Source organism: Chinchilla lanigera, unplaced genomic scaffold (assembly GCF_000276665.1).
Source record: "Chinchilla lanigera isolate Chin_1 unplaced genomic scaffold, ChiLan1.0 scaffold00015, whole genome shotgun sequence".
NCBI classification, from domain to species: Eukaryota; Metazoa; Chordata; class Mammalia; order Rodentia; family Chinchillidae; genus Chinchilla; species Chinchilla lanigera.
Genome location: NW_004955416.1, coordinates 13,686,321 through 13,703,972, shown reverse-complemented (window position 1 = coordinate 13,703,972; position 17,652 = coordinate 13,686,321). Strand labels below are relative to the sequence as shown.

The 17,652-nt window shown below is 39.5% G+C and overlaps 2 protein-coding genes across 3 annotated transcripts in view; one reads left to right on the top strand and one right to left on the bottom strand.

Moving 5' to 3' along the window:
• The window catches only part of Homer2 (homer scaffolding protein 2), a 157,299-nt gene that overhangs the window by 124,441 nt on the left and 15,206 nt on the right, over nt 1-17,652 (bottom strand). The gene's annotated exons all lie outside the window — the stretch shown is intronic.
• Fam103a1 (family with sequence similarity 103, member A1) lies at nt 12,181-16,976 on the top strand. Of its 2 annotated transcripts, XM_005381468.2 has the most exons (3): nt 12,731-13,083; nt 15,271-15,449; nt 16,460-16,976. In XM_005381468.2, exons 2-3 carry the CDS (start codon nt 15,280-15,282, stop codon nt 16,644-16,646), a joined length of 357 nt encoding a protein of 118 aa, XP_005381525.1. In that variant the 5' UTR covers nt 12,731-13,083; nt 15,271-15,279; the 3' UTR covers nt 16,647-16,976. The 2 variants fall into 2 exon arrangements, with proteins under 2 accessions (XP_013367952.1, XP_005381525.1); XM_013512498.1 differs by lacking the exons at nt 15,271-15,449; nt 16,460-16,976 and adding an exon at nt 14,806-15,103 and having other exon boundaries at nt 12,181-13,083.

Genomic DNA, 17,652 nt, shown 5'->3' with positions numbered 1-17,652 from the left:
ACTTGCTATCAAAAACAGTAAGCTCACCAGACCCTGGGATGGAGACCCAGAATATTTGTCCCTTTCAATAGGGAAGACAGCAGACGTTCTCCCTCAGATAAGAACTCTGATTTGCTCATGCCATCTTTGAGTGCTTGGAAACTGTTTCTAATGCTTCATCAACAAAGACAGACTATGTTGGGCTGGGGGAAGGAGTGGCAGAGACAAACTCCCGACAAGTCTCTCTGCACATTTCTGGGTCCCTTCTAAGTGTGATATACATATGTTATAAAGAGGTGGACAGGACCAAGACAATGAAGTAGATGCTACGGGGCCTACAGAGAGACCAGCCTCAAAAAATGAGTGAAGGAAGGATGGGCCTTGGATGGGCCTGTCCAATGAAACAAGAACAGGCAGATATGCATTTCAAGGTCAAGACACTTCCACTTAGAATGCAGTTTATAACAACTGTATATATAACAAACAGGAAAAAAGGAGAGGATACATCTTCATATTATAATCACAGATTTAAGAGTTGGAAGTTCAACCCTTTAAACTCAATTCAAAAAAAATTAAACTCAATTCACAGCTTTTTCACCTCCAAGATAGTTTATCTTTCCTTCCTCTGTGATTAAAAAAAATCATATCAACTGGCTTCTACAGTAAATAGTAATACTTGGGTGGCAAACAAACTTGCAACTAGTTCATCTCCTGCCCTTTCCTGTAAAAAGTCCCCTACACAAAAGATATCTTTTAAAATTTAATTTTATTTGTGTGTGTGCAGTATTGGAGATTGATCTCAGGGTCTTTTCACTGAGCTGGTAATATACAATACCAGTCTTTTTTCTAAAATTTTTCAGTTTTGAGACATCTAGGTCACTAAGCTGCACAGGCTGGGGTTGAATTTGCAAATCTTCGGCCTCAGCCTCCCAGAGTTCTGGGATTACAGGTACATGCCCATTTTATAAAGGATGTCTTCTGTGGAAAGGTGACATGGAGATGAACTGGATTAGAATTTTGTAATCTCTGATCAAAACAATCCCATGTAATTAAAGGCATAGGAATACAGAGGTAAATCTAAACCAATACCTCATAAAATTTGAAATGTTTTCTTGAAAAGAAAATATTTCTGTAACTTACAGTAATACCTCTAATTGTTAGCTTTCACATATCATCTTTCCCACGTGAGCCTAATGCACTTTATGTTTGCAACAATTCTCACAATAACTTTGTAAAGCAGAGGAGGCAGCAGGTGTCATTTTTCTTGTTTTGCTGGAGACACAATCAGGGCAGGGAAAGATCACAAGATTTGCCCAAATCATAAAAAGTGAATGAGAAGCTGTCATTTAACAATTTTTGTTCAGTAATTTATTTATTGAGTTTCATCCATGTGGTTGGCCCAGTGGAGGGTGGTCAGTAGTTGGTGGAGGAAGAGCAGGAAAGGGATGTCCTCCTATAAAGAAAAGAGCTGCATTGCAAAATACACACATTTCCTGTTGGTATTATCCAAAGTAGCATCCCATTACCCTCTGTCCCTCACCCTGGTTAACTGTTCTTCAGAGCACAAACATATACTGTGGGGGACCACCAAGCCATGGGGATTTCAGTAATATACATTTTTCAAAAGCATGTTTCTCCCTACTAGAACGTAACCTTCATGAGGGCAGGGCTTTTACTCTTGCGCATTGATGTCTTCGAGAGCTAGAACAGTGCCTGGCATTTAATCTCAAAAACATTTAAGTAACTAGGGGGGGGGGGGGGGATTTAGCTCAGCGGCACAGCGCCTGCCTGGTAAGTGTGAGGTCACGAATTTGATTCCTAGTACCAAAAAAAAAAAAGAAAGAAAGAAAAAGAGTAAGCAACCGGGCACGGTCACATTTTGGAAGGCTGAGGCAGAAGGACCTTGAGTTTGAATCTAGCCTGGACTGTCTCAGCAACTGAGACACCTTCCCATTGCTGACTGGGCCATGGCCTTCACAGTTGATGCACTTGCATGTGTGACTCCTGCTCCATCACCACCCCCAGTGCTGCCGTGGCCCCAGCCACGGTGGAAGCCAAGGAGTTGGGGGAGTCAGACAAGGATATGGGTTTGAGTTATTTAGGGCGACTTTGACTTAAAATTTAGAAATAATAAAAGAACTGGAGATAGAACTCAGTGCAAAAGCCCCAGGTTCAATTCTCAGTACCACAAAAGAGAAAAGAAGGAAAGAAGGGAGGAAGGAGGGAAGGAAGGAGGGAGGGAGAGCGGGAGAGAGGGAGACAATGAGGGAGGAAGAAAGGGAGAAAAGGCAGGCAGGAAGGAAAGATCACAGTGAAGAAGGTCCAGTTCTGTTCAGCTGATGACCTTTGAAAAGTAATTTCATTTTCTGGGAGTCTGTTAAGAAAGTATTCAGCCAGATAAGCCCTTTCAATCCTTCAATACACTGTTTTTGTTTTTATGTATGTAATGAATTGTAAACCCAAGCATATGTGTGGTAAGTGATAAACTAGAGTATAGTTTATGTTTCCTGGCTGCCCAGAATCATTTTTCTCACAAATAAAGATGGCTTAGTTGGATGCTTTTTGGTGGTTAGTCAGAGACCAAATCCCTTATCCTTGCCTGACTCCTGCAACTCCTTGGCTTCCACAATGGCTGGGGCCACAGCAACAGCGGGGGCGGGGGGTGATGGAGCAGGAGTCACAAATGCAGGTGCATCAGCCGTGAAGGCCATGGCCCACTCAGCAAGTGGGAAGGTGTACTCAGCTGCTGAGACAAAGCCAGGACCTGTGCGTGCCCACTGATGGTAGAAGAGGGACCAACACAGCAGTGAGGTGCACACTGTGGGACCCGCCAGGAAGCAAGCCTGCAGTTCTGTGCTGTCAGGCACCTCAGGGTTGTGGATGCTGCTGCTGCTGAATCCCTGCCGGATGAGCAGTCCAGAGGACCTGGGAAGACATTCAGGGTGTGGCTGTGATGGCTCCCACTTTGTCTCAGTCTTTACTGGAGTTGAGTGACCTTAAGGAAGTAACTGGATTTTGAGGTTACTGTCTTCCCTGGATGTCATGGTGGTGAGTCAGGAATTGCCACGGTGTATTTAAAGGCTATGTCACACTCACGAGGATACCTGGTAGGAGAAAAGTGCCCAGTACCCTATTTCTTCTTAGCGACTTTGATACCTTATGAGTCCTGCCTCTCCAAATAGGATACCGAATGCTCACACAAACTTCCATTTAGCTAAAGACCAGCCGGATGACTTGGATTCTGCCTATGAGATGTACCTTAGACAGATTTTTTTAAAGAGATGATTAATGTGAGGAGACAGATAGTTTGTGGAATTCCTGTTTTGGCAGGTAGGCTGCAGGGGCAGAGTGCCTGCCTTCCAGGCCCTCACCTCAGCTGTGTCAGGGAAAAATCTGGGCTGAGGAGCAGCAGCAATGCAGGCTCTGATGGTGGAGTCCCAAGGTTCAATTTGGTGTTGGGGCTAGACATCCTCTAAACCACTTGTCTCCTCAAGATTCTGAGTTACCACATACCCTTTAATAAATCACTTTCTACTTGCACTACCCTAGACTGGGCTCTGATATTTACAACTAAGAACACTGTCTGACAAAAGGAAACACCAACTTAAGGTTGGAGGCACACAGAGGAGAACGCTGACTTTATTTGGGGGGAATTAGGAGAAACTTCATGGGTTGAGGGGAAACTTTTGAGTGTGAGTACGATGTGGACACATGAAGATGGGATAAGGGGTATTCTGGCCGAAAGGGTAACAAGAGCAAGAGGACGTGAGGATACACCATAAGCAAGTGCAGGGAATAACAGGTTGGTTGATGTGGTTTAAGATTTTTTGGAACAGGGAATGAAAAGGAAACAGTTCAATGAAGGGAACACAAGACTTTTTGAAATACCACAGACTTGATCCAAATTCAAGATGTGACCCCAGATAAATCATATACCTTCTTGACCTTCATTTTTATCATTTTTAAAGTGGTTATTATCTGCCTTTTGCATCATTGCATCCCTGAAAGCAAAAGAGGTCACCAGCAGCTCTACTGCAGCTACCTGTGAAAAGTTGGTCAGATTCTCCCTCTTGCCATGTCGACTCCAGTTGACTGTCTCATCCCAAAGGACGCCCTTAACGTGTGCATCAGCATTTGTGTCTGTGTGCGAAGGATGTAGAGCTCATTAAAATAGACTGAGTGATTTTCATTGAATGAATTATTCAAAACACCTACCCAATGAAAGAAACCATGTTAGCCCTTTGTACATAAAATTTAAAAAACTTCGAAACCTTAAAAAGTGTTCATTGTTGAAGATTACTCATAGTTTCTGTGAGAAGGGCTCTTTTTGATACTAGGATTCCCTAGGACCTTGAGCTGGTCTCTTTTGCCTCTAGATCATTGAATCAAGCTAAGGCTTAAAATTATGGTAATTGTGCCCTGCTGGTGGGAATTTAAAATGGCACATCTGTTACAGAAATGACACTCTAGCAGTCCCTCAAAAACTCAATAATGGATTTACCAGGTGATTCAGCAATTCAGTTTTTAGGTACATACCCAACAGAATTAAAAGCAGGGAATCAAACAGATATATGTACATCTGTGTTCACAGAATTCATAATAGTCAAGAGTGAAAGCAAGGCAAGTGTCCATCAATGGATGAATGAGTAAACAAAATGTGGAATAAGAAAATGATGGAATATTACTTAGCCTGAAAAATGAATGAATTCTGACACTTGCTGCAGAGTGAATGAACCTTGAAGAAATTGTTAAGTGAAATAAGCCAGCCACAAAAATAAAAAGAATGTATGAGTTCACTTACTCCATGTACCTAGAGTAATAACTTCACAGAGACAGAAAGCAGAATGGTGGTTGCTAAGGGCTGGGGTGGAGGATGGGGAGTTGTTGCTTAACATGTACCAAGTCTCAATTTGGGAAGATAAAAAAGTTCTAAAGCTGTACAGGGGTGATGGGTGCACACAGTGTGAAAGCACTGAATGTCACTGTACCATACACTTAAATGATAAATTTTATGTGATGTGTATTTTATCACCATTTTTAAAAATAGGTCTCCTTAAGTTAAAATGTCTATAACCACTAGAAATAAGACCAGAAATGACACGGACTCTCACTTTCATATGAGTTTTCTATTTTTAAAAACTTCATCTTTTTAAACTAAAAAAAAAAACTGGGAATTTGAATTCTGCATACTATCGGCTGCAGCTGCTTGCAGTTCACACGAGAGGAAGAAGGGAAGGGACAAGAGGGAAAGATAACATGACTGCCCAGCTTGCCTTGCAGAATGAATGAAGATATGTTTGGTGACTCACAGAACACTGCTGGTATTTTTGTCTAAAACATAATGACTGCCTTCATAAATGTGGAGAAAACTAATGAGGATTGGAATTTCACTGTACATTACTATTGTTTATTAATATCACATGGAATTTAGCAGAGCGGTAAAGAAGGAATTTCTGGTTTTCTAATAAAAAAACATCAGGATGGAGGTGATAGCGCTTCTAAAGTGAAATGCTGCACAAAAATCACAGTGCTTCAATTGGCTGGTTTGCACCTCGATGTAAATGAAGTTGCCATTTTTCACGTGGCTCTCAGAGAGAGGGTATTTTCCAGTTTGCTGGTAATTTCGTTTTTGGAAATATCACCATGTTCAAACCATCTCAGAGGCTCCTTACCATGTACCTCTTGCTTGGAATTGACTGAGCCTATTGTAACTTACAGTGCAACATGAAGTCTTACTTGGTTTTTTTTTTTTTTGTTTTTGGTTTTTTTCTCCGGTACTGGGAACCGAACTCACGACCTTGTGCTTGCCAGGCAGGCACTTTGCCACTGAGCTAAATCCCCAGCCCCTGAAGTCTTACTTGTGAGAATGCTTCACTTTGTACAGCCTGTTTACAGGTTCAAGCAGGAAACAAAGGTGTATTTTTCTTTAGGTGTATGATATGCAGGAATTCCAGAAAGAGATATTCAGAATGGGAATTCATAGTCCCAAAAACAGAACTAGAGGAAAATTCTTATCAGGAGTTTCTGCAGCACAGGCTGGAGATATATATATTTTGACCTATTCACACTTGAGAAAGATTTATCTCATTACTTCCTATTATCTTTTATTTTTTTACTTATACTTTGAGTTTCTCATGTAAGAGAAACCATGCAATATTTAACCTTGCATGTCTAATTTATTTCATTTAACATTATGCTCTCAAGGTGTATCCCTTTTCTTACAAATGACTCAAGTTTATCTTTCCTACAAATGACTGAAGTTTATCTTTCTCAAGTATTCTACTGTGCATAAATACCACATTTTCTTTATCTATTCATCTGTTGGATAAATGGCAGCTTCCAAAATTTAGGTATTATGAGCTGTGCTGCTATAAACATGGGCATGCATGTATCAGTGTAATATGATGTCTATAAGTCTTTTGGGATGATACCTAAGAGGGGAATAGCTGGCTCAAATAGGATTTCTAGTTTTGGTTTTGTGAGTAATCTCCATACTGATTTAGATAATGGTTGTATTAGTTTACAATCCCACCAACAATGTAGAAGGGTTCCTTTTCCCTACAGTTTCACTAGCTTTTCTTATTATTTGATTTCTTCAACATGGCTATTCTTTTGGGGTCAGATGGAATCTCAGTGTTGTTTTAATTTACATTTCTCAAATGGTCAGCAATACTGAATCATTCTTCATGTATTTATTGGCCATTTGTACTTCTTATGTGAAATGTCTATTTATTTCACTTGCCCATTTTTGACTGGGTCTTTCAGTCTGAGAAATCTAAATTTTTTGAGTTCTTTATATATTCTAGATATTAATTCTGTTTGAGTAATAGCTGGCCAAAATGTTTCCTATTCTGTAGGTTGTCTTTTCTGTCTGTTGGTTGTTGTTTCTGCTGTGCAGCTTTTTAATTTGAGATCCCATTTGTGGATCCCTGATACTATTTCCTATGCAATGGGGACTCTGTTCAGAAAGTCCTTGCCTATGCTCATAACTTCAAGAATTTTACCTATTTTGTATTCCAGTAGATTGTTTCTGTTTTAACATTTCATTCTTTGATTCATTTTGATTTTAGTTTAGTACATGATGAGAGATATGGATCTAGATTCAACCTTCTGAATGTGGGTAGCCAGTTTTTTTCAACATCACTTATTAAAGAGGCTATCTTTTCTGTGTATGTTTTTAGCCCCTTTGTCAAAGATGAAATACAGTAGTTGATTGTGCTTGAGGTTGTTTCTGTATTCTGTTCCTTTGATCCTCATGTCTATTTTTGGGCCAGTACCATGCTGTTTTTATCACAGTATCTTTGTAATATAACTTTAAGTCCAGGATTGTAATGCCTCCTGCTTTGCGCTTGTTACTCAGGATTGCTTTTGCTATTCTGGGTTACTTCTAGTTCCATATGAAATTTAGGATTGTTTTCTCCAGTTCTGTGAAGAAGCTGCTGGTATTTTGACTGCATTAAGTCTGTGTATCAATTTTGATATATGTTGGCCCAGTAAAATTTATATTTCTCTGATTACTTAAGAAAAAAATGGTTTTTTTTTGTTTTTTTGAGACAGGGTTTTGCTATGCAGTTCAGGTTGGCTTCGAACTCACTTTGTAGCCCAGGCTCCAATACTTTTATTTCTACATGTTGATAAATTGGATACTTTATTTCTTAACCTACTCAGTTTTTATAAAAACCATTAAACCAACAAACCCCCAAAACCTAATCAAAGCTATTTTCTGGTTTGTAGTTTTAATTAATTTCTCCTAGAGTGTTAATTAAAGTTGATACAACACTGACATATTTTATTGGGTTGAGGTGGGAGAGAGAAGGCAATGTACTTGGCTTAGCTACATTAAAATCAGTATTTAAATTCCTCATTTCATGTATTTTATGTACAGAATGGCCTTACTGATAAAATATATTAATAATAATTTACAATACTTGGCTTATAAAGTGAAACTTAAATATTTATACAGCAAAATATTTTCTGGTTTGAAAGAGGTTCCATTAGTATGATTGTTACATTAATCTGCATAGTCAAAGCAAATCAAAGAAATCTGTAGGTTATTTTCTAAAGTGCTTTTATGTCAAATGCTATTATAACTATTTTGTTTCTATTCATTTTATGGCAAAATTCTTAATGATATTAAATTTTTAAAAAGAATCACACTGAATTTTTACAAATGCATAATTTCTTAAATATTTCAATTGCCTAAATATCATCTTTTAATCTTATTTTCTCTTGGTCTCAATATTAAGGAAAATAGTAATTTGACCTGTAATGTATCTATTAATGAGTTTGGTTAGTTTTATATTTATTATTTTAAAAATTTTCAAACTATTTTTAGTATGAGAACTTTACCTTATGGCCTTTTATATAATTCTCTAATATTCTTGCACTTGGTCATTTAACTTTTAGTATCTAAGGTACTAAATATAAAATATCAGAAGGTAGCTTATGATTTTATATTTTATAATATTTAGTTTCTATATTATGAAGGGATTTTTTTTAGTTAAGCAAAAAGCCTTCATTTGACAACCAGCATGAGAATTCACTTTGGTTTCTATTTTACAGTTTATAAGTTTTCTCCCTAATTATATAGCAGCTATTGGGACTTCTGCACTCCATGCTAAATGCTAAAGAAAAGGGAGTATAATGGGTTAGTTTTCTTAGGGACTTTGCCTTTAGCATTCAGTCTTTATGAAAAAAATGAGCTGAATAACATTCTATTTATAAATGTGTACTGCTTTTATACAGTGATTATCACACATTTCATTGTCACTTTTACAAATAAGCTATTAGTTTTTATGCTTCAAGTAACATAAGACAATGTTTTGTGCTTCAAGTAATGCAATACAGAGCATAGGACACATTTAATGATGAATTATTTGATTTGGACTGCCTTGAAGCGTCCTCATTTTCAAATTCTGATTTCCACAATTATCTTTCAATTCTTATACATATTCTAATATACTGTACTTTAGGTATTGTGCTAAGTGATAGTTTATAAATTAGCCTCTTAAAGACTATTAGATGTGAACAAAAATCATAACATTCATTAAAAAGTTTTCAAAATAAATGTCTATGCCATTAAAAGTTATAGATTCGTTTAGGTCAATTTCTAAAGTTGCTGAAGATGAAAAATTGAAATGAGACACTAACTCCTAATGTGGAGGGAGAAAATAACAAAGACAGCACAGTCAACTTTTTTGTGTGTGTGGTGAGGATTAAACCCAGGACCCTGCACATGTTAAGTGTACACTCCTTTAGTTAGCTGCATCCCCAGCCCAAAAATCATCTCTTTAAAGGCAATCTTAGCTGAGTGTGGTGGTGCACACCTGTAATCCAAACATTCTGGAAAGCTGAGGTAGGAGGACTGTGAGTTCAAGCCCAGTCTGGGCAATTTTGTGATTTAGGAAGAACTTGTCTCAAAATTACACAAATTTTAAAAGGCCTGGGGATATAGGTCAGTGTGAAGGCCTGGGTTCAATCCCCAATATAGAAAAAAAATAAATAAAAGGCAACTTTTTTATACATATTACCAGGCCCTAGAATAGTGCTATCCAGCATAACATAATAGCTGACACATCAACAATGACCTGTAGTTATCAAGTAAAGATTAAATTATAGGCCAAATATTCTAGTTATGCCACAGAAGTACTAAATTTCATGTACACTTCCATCAATGATGAGTTAGTGGAAAGTTTTAAAGTTTAAAGTCTGTCAGTTATCTAGAAAATTCTTTCATGGAGCAGATTATTTCCTGATGTCACAAAATTTAGATGTGATAATTGATAAGATGTCAGAGTATTCGGTTTCACTTGAAATTTAGAAAACTGGCTAGAACACCTGTAATTCTTCATAGAAATTCTCAGAAGCCTAGGAACTCCTGAGTGTTATATATGAATGTAAAGGAAAGGAATACATTATTTTTACTTACAAATAGTGCCATAATAGTCACAATGTGCTCTACTGTAGTCTGAATCTGATATGTCCCCTTGTCCTCTCAAAAGCCCATGTATTAATGACTTGGTAATGAGCCTGTGGTGCTATTGGGAGATGGAACCTTTAAGAGGTGGGGCCTAGTGGACAGAAGTTAGGTCATCTAGAGAGTGCCCTTGAAGAGGATGTTGGGACCCTGGCTCCTTCCTGTCTCTCTCTTGCTTCTCATTGTCATGAGCGAACAGGACTCTTGGTCATGCTCTCCCACCATGATATACTGTACTGCCTCAGGTTCTTGGCAACAGGGCAAGTGACCATGGACTGAAACCTCTGAAACTGTGAGCCAAAATAAACCTTTTTCCTTTTGAGTTTATTATCTCAGGTATTTTGTCACAGTGATAGAAAGCTAATCAACACATCAGAAAGAAGCAAACTGGCCTACAACAACCTCCTTCTTTCCAAATACCTCCCCTGATTCCTGAAACAAGGTGGGGAAACCGTTTTCTTCACTTTTCAACTGTTACACTGCTCCTCTTCAAGTTTTATAGCGTCTATTTGTTTCCTACACATGAATATTTCCTCAGGTACAGTCTTTGGCCTTCTGATCTTAATCACACATTTTCATATTTAGGCACAGTCTCTTTCCTGAGCTTTACCCCTGTATCTCTAACCATCTTTATAAATTTTCTCTTGGATAGTTCATTACCATCTAAAAATTTTAGAAATCTATTTGAACTCTGGGCTCATTTTTGCTGTAAAATTAATTTACTATATAGATACCTATCTTCAGCCCGAATCACTCAGGCTCACAAATTGGAACCTTCTCTTCTTCCACTCTTCTTTCCTACCATCCACTCGGTTACTAAGAATAGTACTACTGCAATTGTTGTAGCCTTGGTCATGACACCTCTCATCTTCACTACTCAACACCAAGACTATCATAACTCCACATCCGCACTATTTTATACGTTTGCTATGTTAATGTTTCTAAAACAGAGTCAGGACCAGGCACAATTCTATCACTTATTCCACAAATATTTACTCAAGTCTTACTTTACATGAATCACAATGTTTTACACTCTGAAATGTGGAAATAAATTAGATAAAGGTTTGTTTACAGTCTAATAGGAAGACTTGTTTGTAAATAATTCCTGCTCAGATTTAGAAAGTGATAATAACTGAATGCACAAAGTTCACAAAATATAAGGAAACTTATTTCTAGATGGATATATCTCTTGTAAAACTTTAGAATTCATGTAGAGATGTGTGTGTGTGTGTGTGTGTGTGTGTGTGTGTGCGTATTCTAAGATGAAAAGAGACACAGTCAATTTATAGGAATGTAACAAGTGTCCATGCATGAAGTACTCCACTGATTTACCACAGGCAGATGGAGCAAGAAAAAGAATTTTAGATTTAAATAATAAATTTGGCCTTGGAAGCAACAGGAGCCTCTGAACATTTGGCATCATAGCTGTGCTTCAATATGACTAAACCTATAGCAGTTACATGTCAGATATGCTGGTAGGGGAGTGATATTTGAGGAAGGGCACCAATGAGAAAGCCACTGCCTTTGCACAGTTCAGGGATGATAGAACTCTAAATAGGTGGAGATAGTGTGTGTGTGCGCATGCGAGAGTGCATGTGTGTGTGTGTGTGAGTGGATGCCAGAATTGCTGCAGGGGTAGAGTCCACAGCACTTGGCAACTGACTAAAGCATGGAAAGGAAAAGCATCCAATTGTACAGCAATAAGGTACTAAGAAGTTACTTAGTAACTTGCAAATCAAAATTTCCAAGTTGGTAGTAGGAGTGTTGGCAAAGGCCTATAACCCTACCACTCTTGTAATTGGACAGACACTCCCATGGGGCTTCTTTCCAAGTCCTTGCTGTCCTGAACAAGTAACTCGACAAGATACACAGAAAAGGCAGTCAAGGTTTACATTTATCAAAAGTGGGAAAGAAGTATGCTCTGCACAATGAAAGCAGGCCAGTATAATAAGGGAATGAGGTTTTTTTTTAATCCAAAATTCCGGAGTTATCTCCCTCTCCTGCAAAAAAGCCATTGGGACAGTCTTCCTATCATACATTAACTTCACATCATATCATGTGCAAACTATGTTATCCAATCACTTGGCTTCCTGCCATATGTAAATAAAGGATCAAGAACAGTGTCTCTTAGTGGTGCCCACCTGCAAATGAAGGATTTTTTTTTGAGGCAGGGTCTCCCTGTGTAGTTCAGACTAGACTTGATCTCACTATGTAGCCCAGTCTGGCCTCAAACTTGCTGTGATCCTCCCGCCTCAGCCTCCTGAGTGCTGGAATTACAGGATTTGGACACCACACTTGGCTGGAAAAACAGCCTCTCCTGATTGGCCCTTCCTCTGGGAAGCCGAGACCAGGGATCTCAAATTCGAGTCAACCTTGAGTAATTTAGCATCTAAGAGAGACCCAATCTCAAAATAAAAAGGGCCGGGGACATAGCTCAGTGCACAGGTCATGTGTTCCATTTGCAGAATTATGAGGGAAAAAAGTTAACCGTACTGACAAAAAGTGCAGCCCGGGAAGCAATTTGGGAGGAAAAAGAGCAAAAATTATGTCCCGGGTAGTGGACTGTTTACACACTTGCGGAACATTCAAGAAGAAATGGCCAATAGAGACGGTGTTTCGGTAAAAAGGCGTACAAAGCGGACCACAAAACCCCCGCTCAGGGAGCAGTGACTGTGGCCTCGCTTCAGATCCAGGCGCGTCCACGCTTCACGGTTCTCCACGCCCTGGGAGAAGGCGGCGGGAACGCGCCTTCCCTCCCTTCTGCCCCATCTCCTAGTCAGGGGTGCAGACAGAGGCGACGTCTTCCCGCCCCGCCACCAGGCAGGATGAGAGCGGAGGGGCAGCATCGCCCACCCGAGGACCTCCACCGCCGCCCATAGAGCTCAGATGCGAGCGCCAACATTCGAAGGGGTGCCGTCAAAAGTAGTAAGCCACAGCGAGCGCCAGATATCGCGACACTGCGCTCCGGAAGCGGAAGTCAGGTGGTTGCGGGACGCAGGCGGAAGCGGCTCCGTTACCTTGGAGAGCCGAAAAGGTCCTCAGTTTCGCTGTGTGGCAGCCCGAGGTCGCTGCACTTGCGAGTGTCTCAACGGGGCTGGGCCGGAGCGGGACGGACACAGCGGCTGGCGGTGAGTCTCCCGCGCGGGGCGACGGGGACGAGGACGGGGCAGGCCAAGGTGTATGGCTCGCGAGGGTCTTTGCGGTGGTCTGGAGTCTGGCGCGACCAGAAGCCACTCCTGCAGAGCCTGCGGAGTCCCTGCGCCTGGACCGGTCCGGCGCTGCTGGAGGGAGCAGATCTGTCAGCGCCCAGGCAAACAACCTGTGACGTGCTTTGAGGTCGGACTGAATAGCGCAGTTCTCTTCATGTATCTTCGTCTGTTTCAGTGATGGACCTTTTAGAACTTTCAATAATACAAACAGCCCGCTGCGGCACAAGGACCATAGGTTGGCCACCACTGTTCTGTGGGGTCGCTTCCCAGAGCAGCCAGACCCCGGCCAGATTAGTCATCACCATGGTGCTGTATGGTGTTGTTTGTATGAATAGATGAGACCTGCTCGGGTGTAGATCTGAAAGGCCGTAGCCTTGTTTTCAACAGAAGAGAATATACCTCGGGAAGTTGTTAATGTTTGAACTACCGTGTTGGTTTTGAAGGCCCAGAGGACACGTTTTGTAGCCTCCTCTAGCTCTGCAGTGTAAGTTTTAGTTCTCTTTTAGGAATATTAGCAGTCTTTAGAGCGCCGTTTGGGTCCAGGATGTAGTGGTCATAATTTATATTGCAGGCTCCTAGTTAGCACAGTGTCTGGAATTTAGTAGTCAAGAAATGTTGGTCAAACCGGGCATGGTGGCGCATGCCTGTAATCCCACCACTGGGGAAGCTGAGGCAGGAGGATCGCTGAGTTCAGTGCCTGCCTGGGCTACAAAGTGAGTTCAAGGCCAGCCTGAACTGCATAGCGAGACTCTGTCTCAGAAAGACCAAAAAAAGAAAAAAATTGGCCAGGTGCTGGGGAATGAATCCAGGGACGGACACATGCTAAGCAAGCATCTCTACCACAGAACTATGCCCCCAGCAGTTTTTATTTTTTTATCATGAGATAAAGTCTCACTGAATTGCCAGGCTAGGCTGGAATTTGGTGGTCCTTCTGCCTCAGGCTGGGATTACAGGTATACCCCCATCACACCTGGTTTAGAGCACTTCTAATCCAGCCCTTTCATTGACTAAGGCCCTTAAATTTCCACCTGTTTTGACTCCCATCTTTAAAGGGTTTCCTCCAAGTGTTTTTCCCCCTGCACAGATATAAATATTAAATAGTACTAAACATTAAATAGCTGCCTCAAATCTTTGAGGTGAGTTTGCATCGATTCAGTTGTTGAAATTCTATTTTATGAATATAGTATTTGTTTACATGTGTGTTGGAGAGGGAATCTCTGAGAGAACACAAACATAGAGTAGCACATTTTCCTTATGATTGTGCTGCCCATCTGGATTAGGAGTGGCTCATTCTTTCTAATGCCTTATGTGATTCCTATGCGAAGAGCTATGGGCTTTAATTAGTTAAATTTATTTTAAATTCATTTCTTAGATTTGAGCATTTGACAGTTTGCCAATCCTAGACAAACTGGAAGTAGGATATTTGATAAGACATACTGTCTAAAGTAGACTATCCAGATAATTGGATCTAGAGACTCCCTTTTCAGCCACCTGTAACTTCACATTGCCTACCAGGAAAAAAAAATGCAAAATTGTTTGCACTGAACACAAAATTTTTCAGTTTGTTCACTACTTACCTTTCCAGCCTCATTTTTTTGGCATCTTCTGCTTCTCCCTTTATTTATGTTCTGGTTTTTTAAGACAGGGAAGTCCAGGCTGGCCTCACTCAAAATGATCCTGCCCCAGCCTCCCGAGTTCTGTGAGTATAGGCATGCACTACTATGTTTGGCTTCCCTTTCAGGTTTATGCCAAAGCTTTTCTACTAGTCTGAGATCTCTTTGGGGACAGGGTCCCCATTATATTGTTTATGTTTGCATTGCAATGTCCTAAATAGCACAATGCCTGGAATTTAGTATCCAAGAAATGTTGGTCAGATGTGCTGGTGCACACCTGTACTCCCACCTGCTTGGGGGGCTGAGGCAGGATGATCACAAGTTGCCTGGGGAACTTAGTGAAACTGAAAAAAAAAAAGAGAGAAATGGACTGAATTCTTAAGTTTAAAGGTGTGTGATGCTGCTAAAAATTGTTCACTTGCTTTTTTCATTATCTGTTAAGATAGTATTAATTTTAAAAAATTCTAAGAGAAACGTATTTTTTAACCTACAGAATTTCAGGATGACTGACACTTCTGAAGCTACTACAAATTTTGAAGAGATGTTTGCAAACAGATTCACAAAAGATGACAAAGAATACCAGGATTATTTGAAACGCCCCCCTGAATCCCCTCCAATTATTGAGGAATGGAATAGCAGAGCTGGTGGGAACCAGAGAAACAGGGGCAATCGGTATGTATTACTTCAAGAGAACAAACGTGCATGGCGATGTGGGAGAGGATGGCTTTAATTGCTTGACTTGCACCAGAGAAGGCAGCAACCAGTGTTTTCAGTATAGTATACCTGCTGCCTGCTAACAGTGCTTGCACAGAGTAAATGCTGATAAATATTTTCTTTAATAGTTTTTCAGCACCATATATTCATTCTTTTCCTTCCTGTTCAACTGTATGTTTTAAAATCTTTTTTTAAATGTTCTTTTTGAGGACTAATTCTGCTTTGCAATTAGACTTTATAAAGTAGTCTTTGTGCATAATTCCACCGAAAAAAAAGTAATTGTTTTAGGGGCTGGGGATTTAGCTCAGCGGCCAAAAGCGCCTGCCTGGCAAGCGCAAGGTCATGAGTTCGGTTCCTGGTACCGGAGAAAAACAAAAACAAAACAAAAAAAAAAGTAATTGTTTTATTGAGTGCGGTGGTACATGATCCCAGCACTGAGGAAGGCTGAGGTAGAAGGACTGCAATTTTGAATCCTGCATAGGCAATTTAGACCCTGTTGCAAAATTAAAGGGCTAGGGATAAAATTTAGTGGTCGAGTGCCCCTGGGTTCAATCTGCCAGTACCACTAAATAAATAAATAAATAAAATTTTAAAGTATTGTTTTGATTTTACTTTAGAAATTAATAAAATGGAAATTATCTAATCATTCAAAATAATCAAAAGAATAAATTACCATGCTTATTTTATACAACTGAATAGATTTCAGTCAATCCAGAAGTATGGTATTGTTTGGGTTTTGTTATTATTTGCTTATTTCTTTGTAAATTGTATCCAGTATGATACTGGAAGAATGATTAAACTCTTAGCAAAGTCCTAATTAACTGGTGCTATAACATTCTCTGTAGGAAAGTATCTTAAAATCTCATTTTAGATTATGTTAGATTGAGAATTCAAATGTGCTAGTTATTATGTATGTTTTTGTTTTTTTAAGAAGAGAATTTCAAAAGCTGTTTTGTTTGTTGTTGTAGGTTGCAAGATAACAGACAATTTAGAGGTAGGGACAGCAGACGGGGGTGGCCAAGTGACAATCGATCAAACCAGTGGCATGGACGACCCTGGGGTAACAATTACCCACAGCACAGACAAGAGCCTTACTATCCACAGCAATATGGACAATATGGTTATAACCAGCGGCCTTCCTATGGTTACTACTGATAGAAATGATGGTGACATCTTTTAATAAAATCATTTACTTTGTTAGTATGACAAAGAAATTCATGTGTCCTGTTGATCACAGTTTTCCATCCTATTTTAGAGAATGGATTATTAATGTTTTGGAACTTGAGACTTTAAAAAATAGATCTTACAGAAAGATGTAATGGTTGCTGAAAATAAATACTCCCCTAAAAATATTGCGGATTATACTGCTTGACTTCTACATCAGATTTTTCATTTCAAGGCTTCATAACGCTTTGAGTTTGATATATTTTCCTTGTTTGACCTCCAGAAGTTCTAAGATAAAAATAAAAAATTCAAATAAAAAAATGCTTGCTTTTGCTTTGTAAGATAAAAGAATACCCCTATTAGATTCCAACTCAGATGTGCTTATTTCTAAAATTCTATAGAGGTGGTACAATCAGTTCATGAAGGCACCACAATGCTTGCTTACGGTGTGTAACAGGAGCAGTTGCAAGGTAAAACAACTGTACTATACTGATTTTGGCTTCCGTTATATGACTGTGGTACTTTGTGACTGCTTACTCTATGGGTATAGTTAGTCTACAACTAATTCGGTCTCTTTAGAGGAAAAACAAGAATAACGCTGTAAAATAAGAAAGGATTCATTCTTAGTTTAGGATCTTGGTCTGGTGGTAGGCAGAATTAGGGCACACATCATTTTATACAAACTAAGGCTTTTTGCTAACTTAAAACATAGCAGGAAAAAAAAATTCATGTTACATAAAAGCTTATTCACGTATACCGGCTCTCCTTTTTTTGGTACTTACACTGTGGGTTGATTTTACAGAGTCATATTCATTTCTACGTGCATACCTTTGCTGCTTCCCTTTCTAAAAGTACAATGATGTTGTTACTCCTTTCAGGGAAATCATTCTATTTCAAATCATTTAGTGGTTATTACAGTAGTTTTATTCATATCAAATTTTTAAAGATTTAGCAACTTCTTGAGTTTTGCCATTTAGTCCACTTATTAATATGGTAA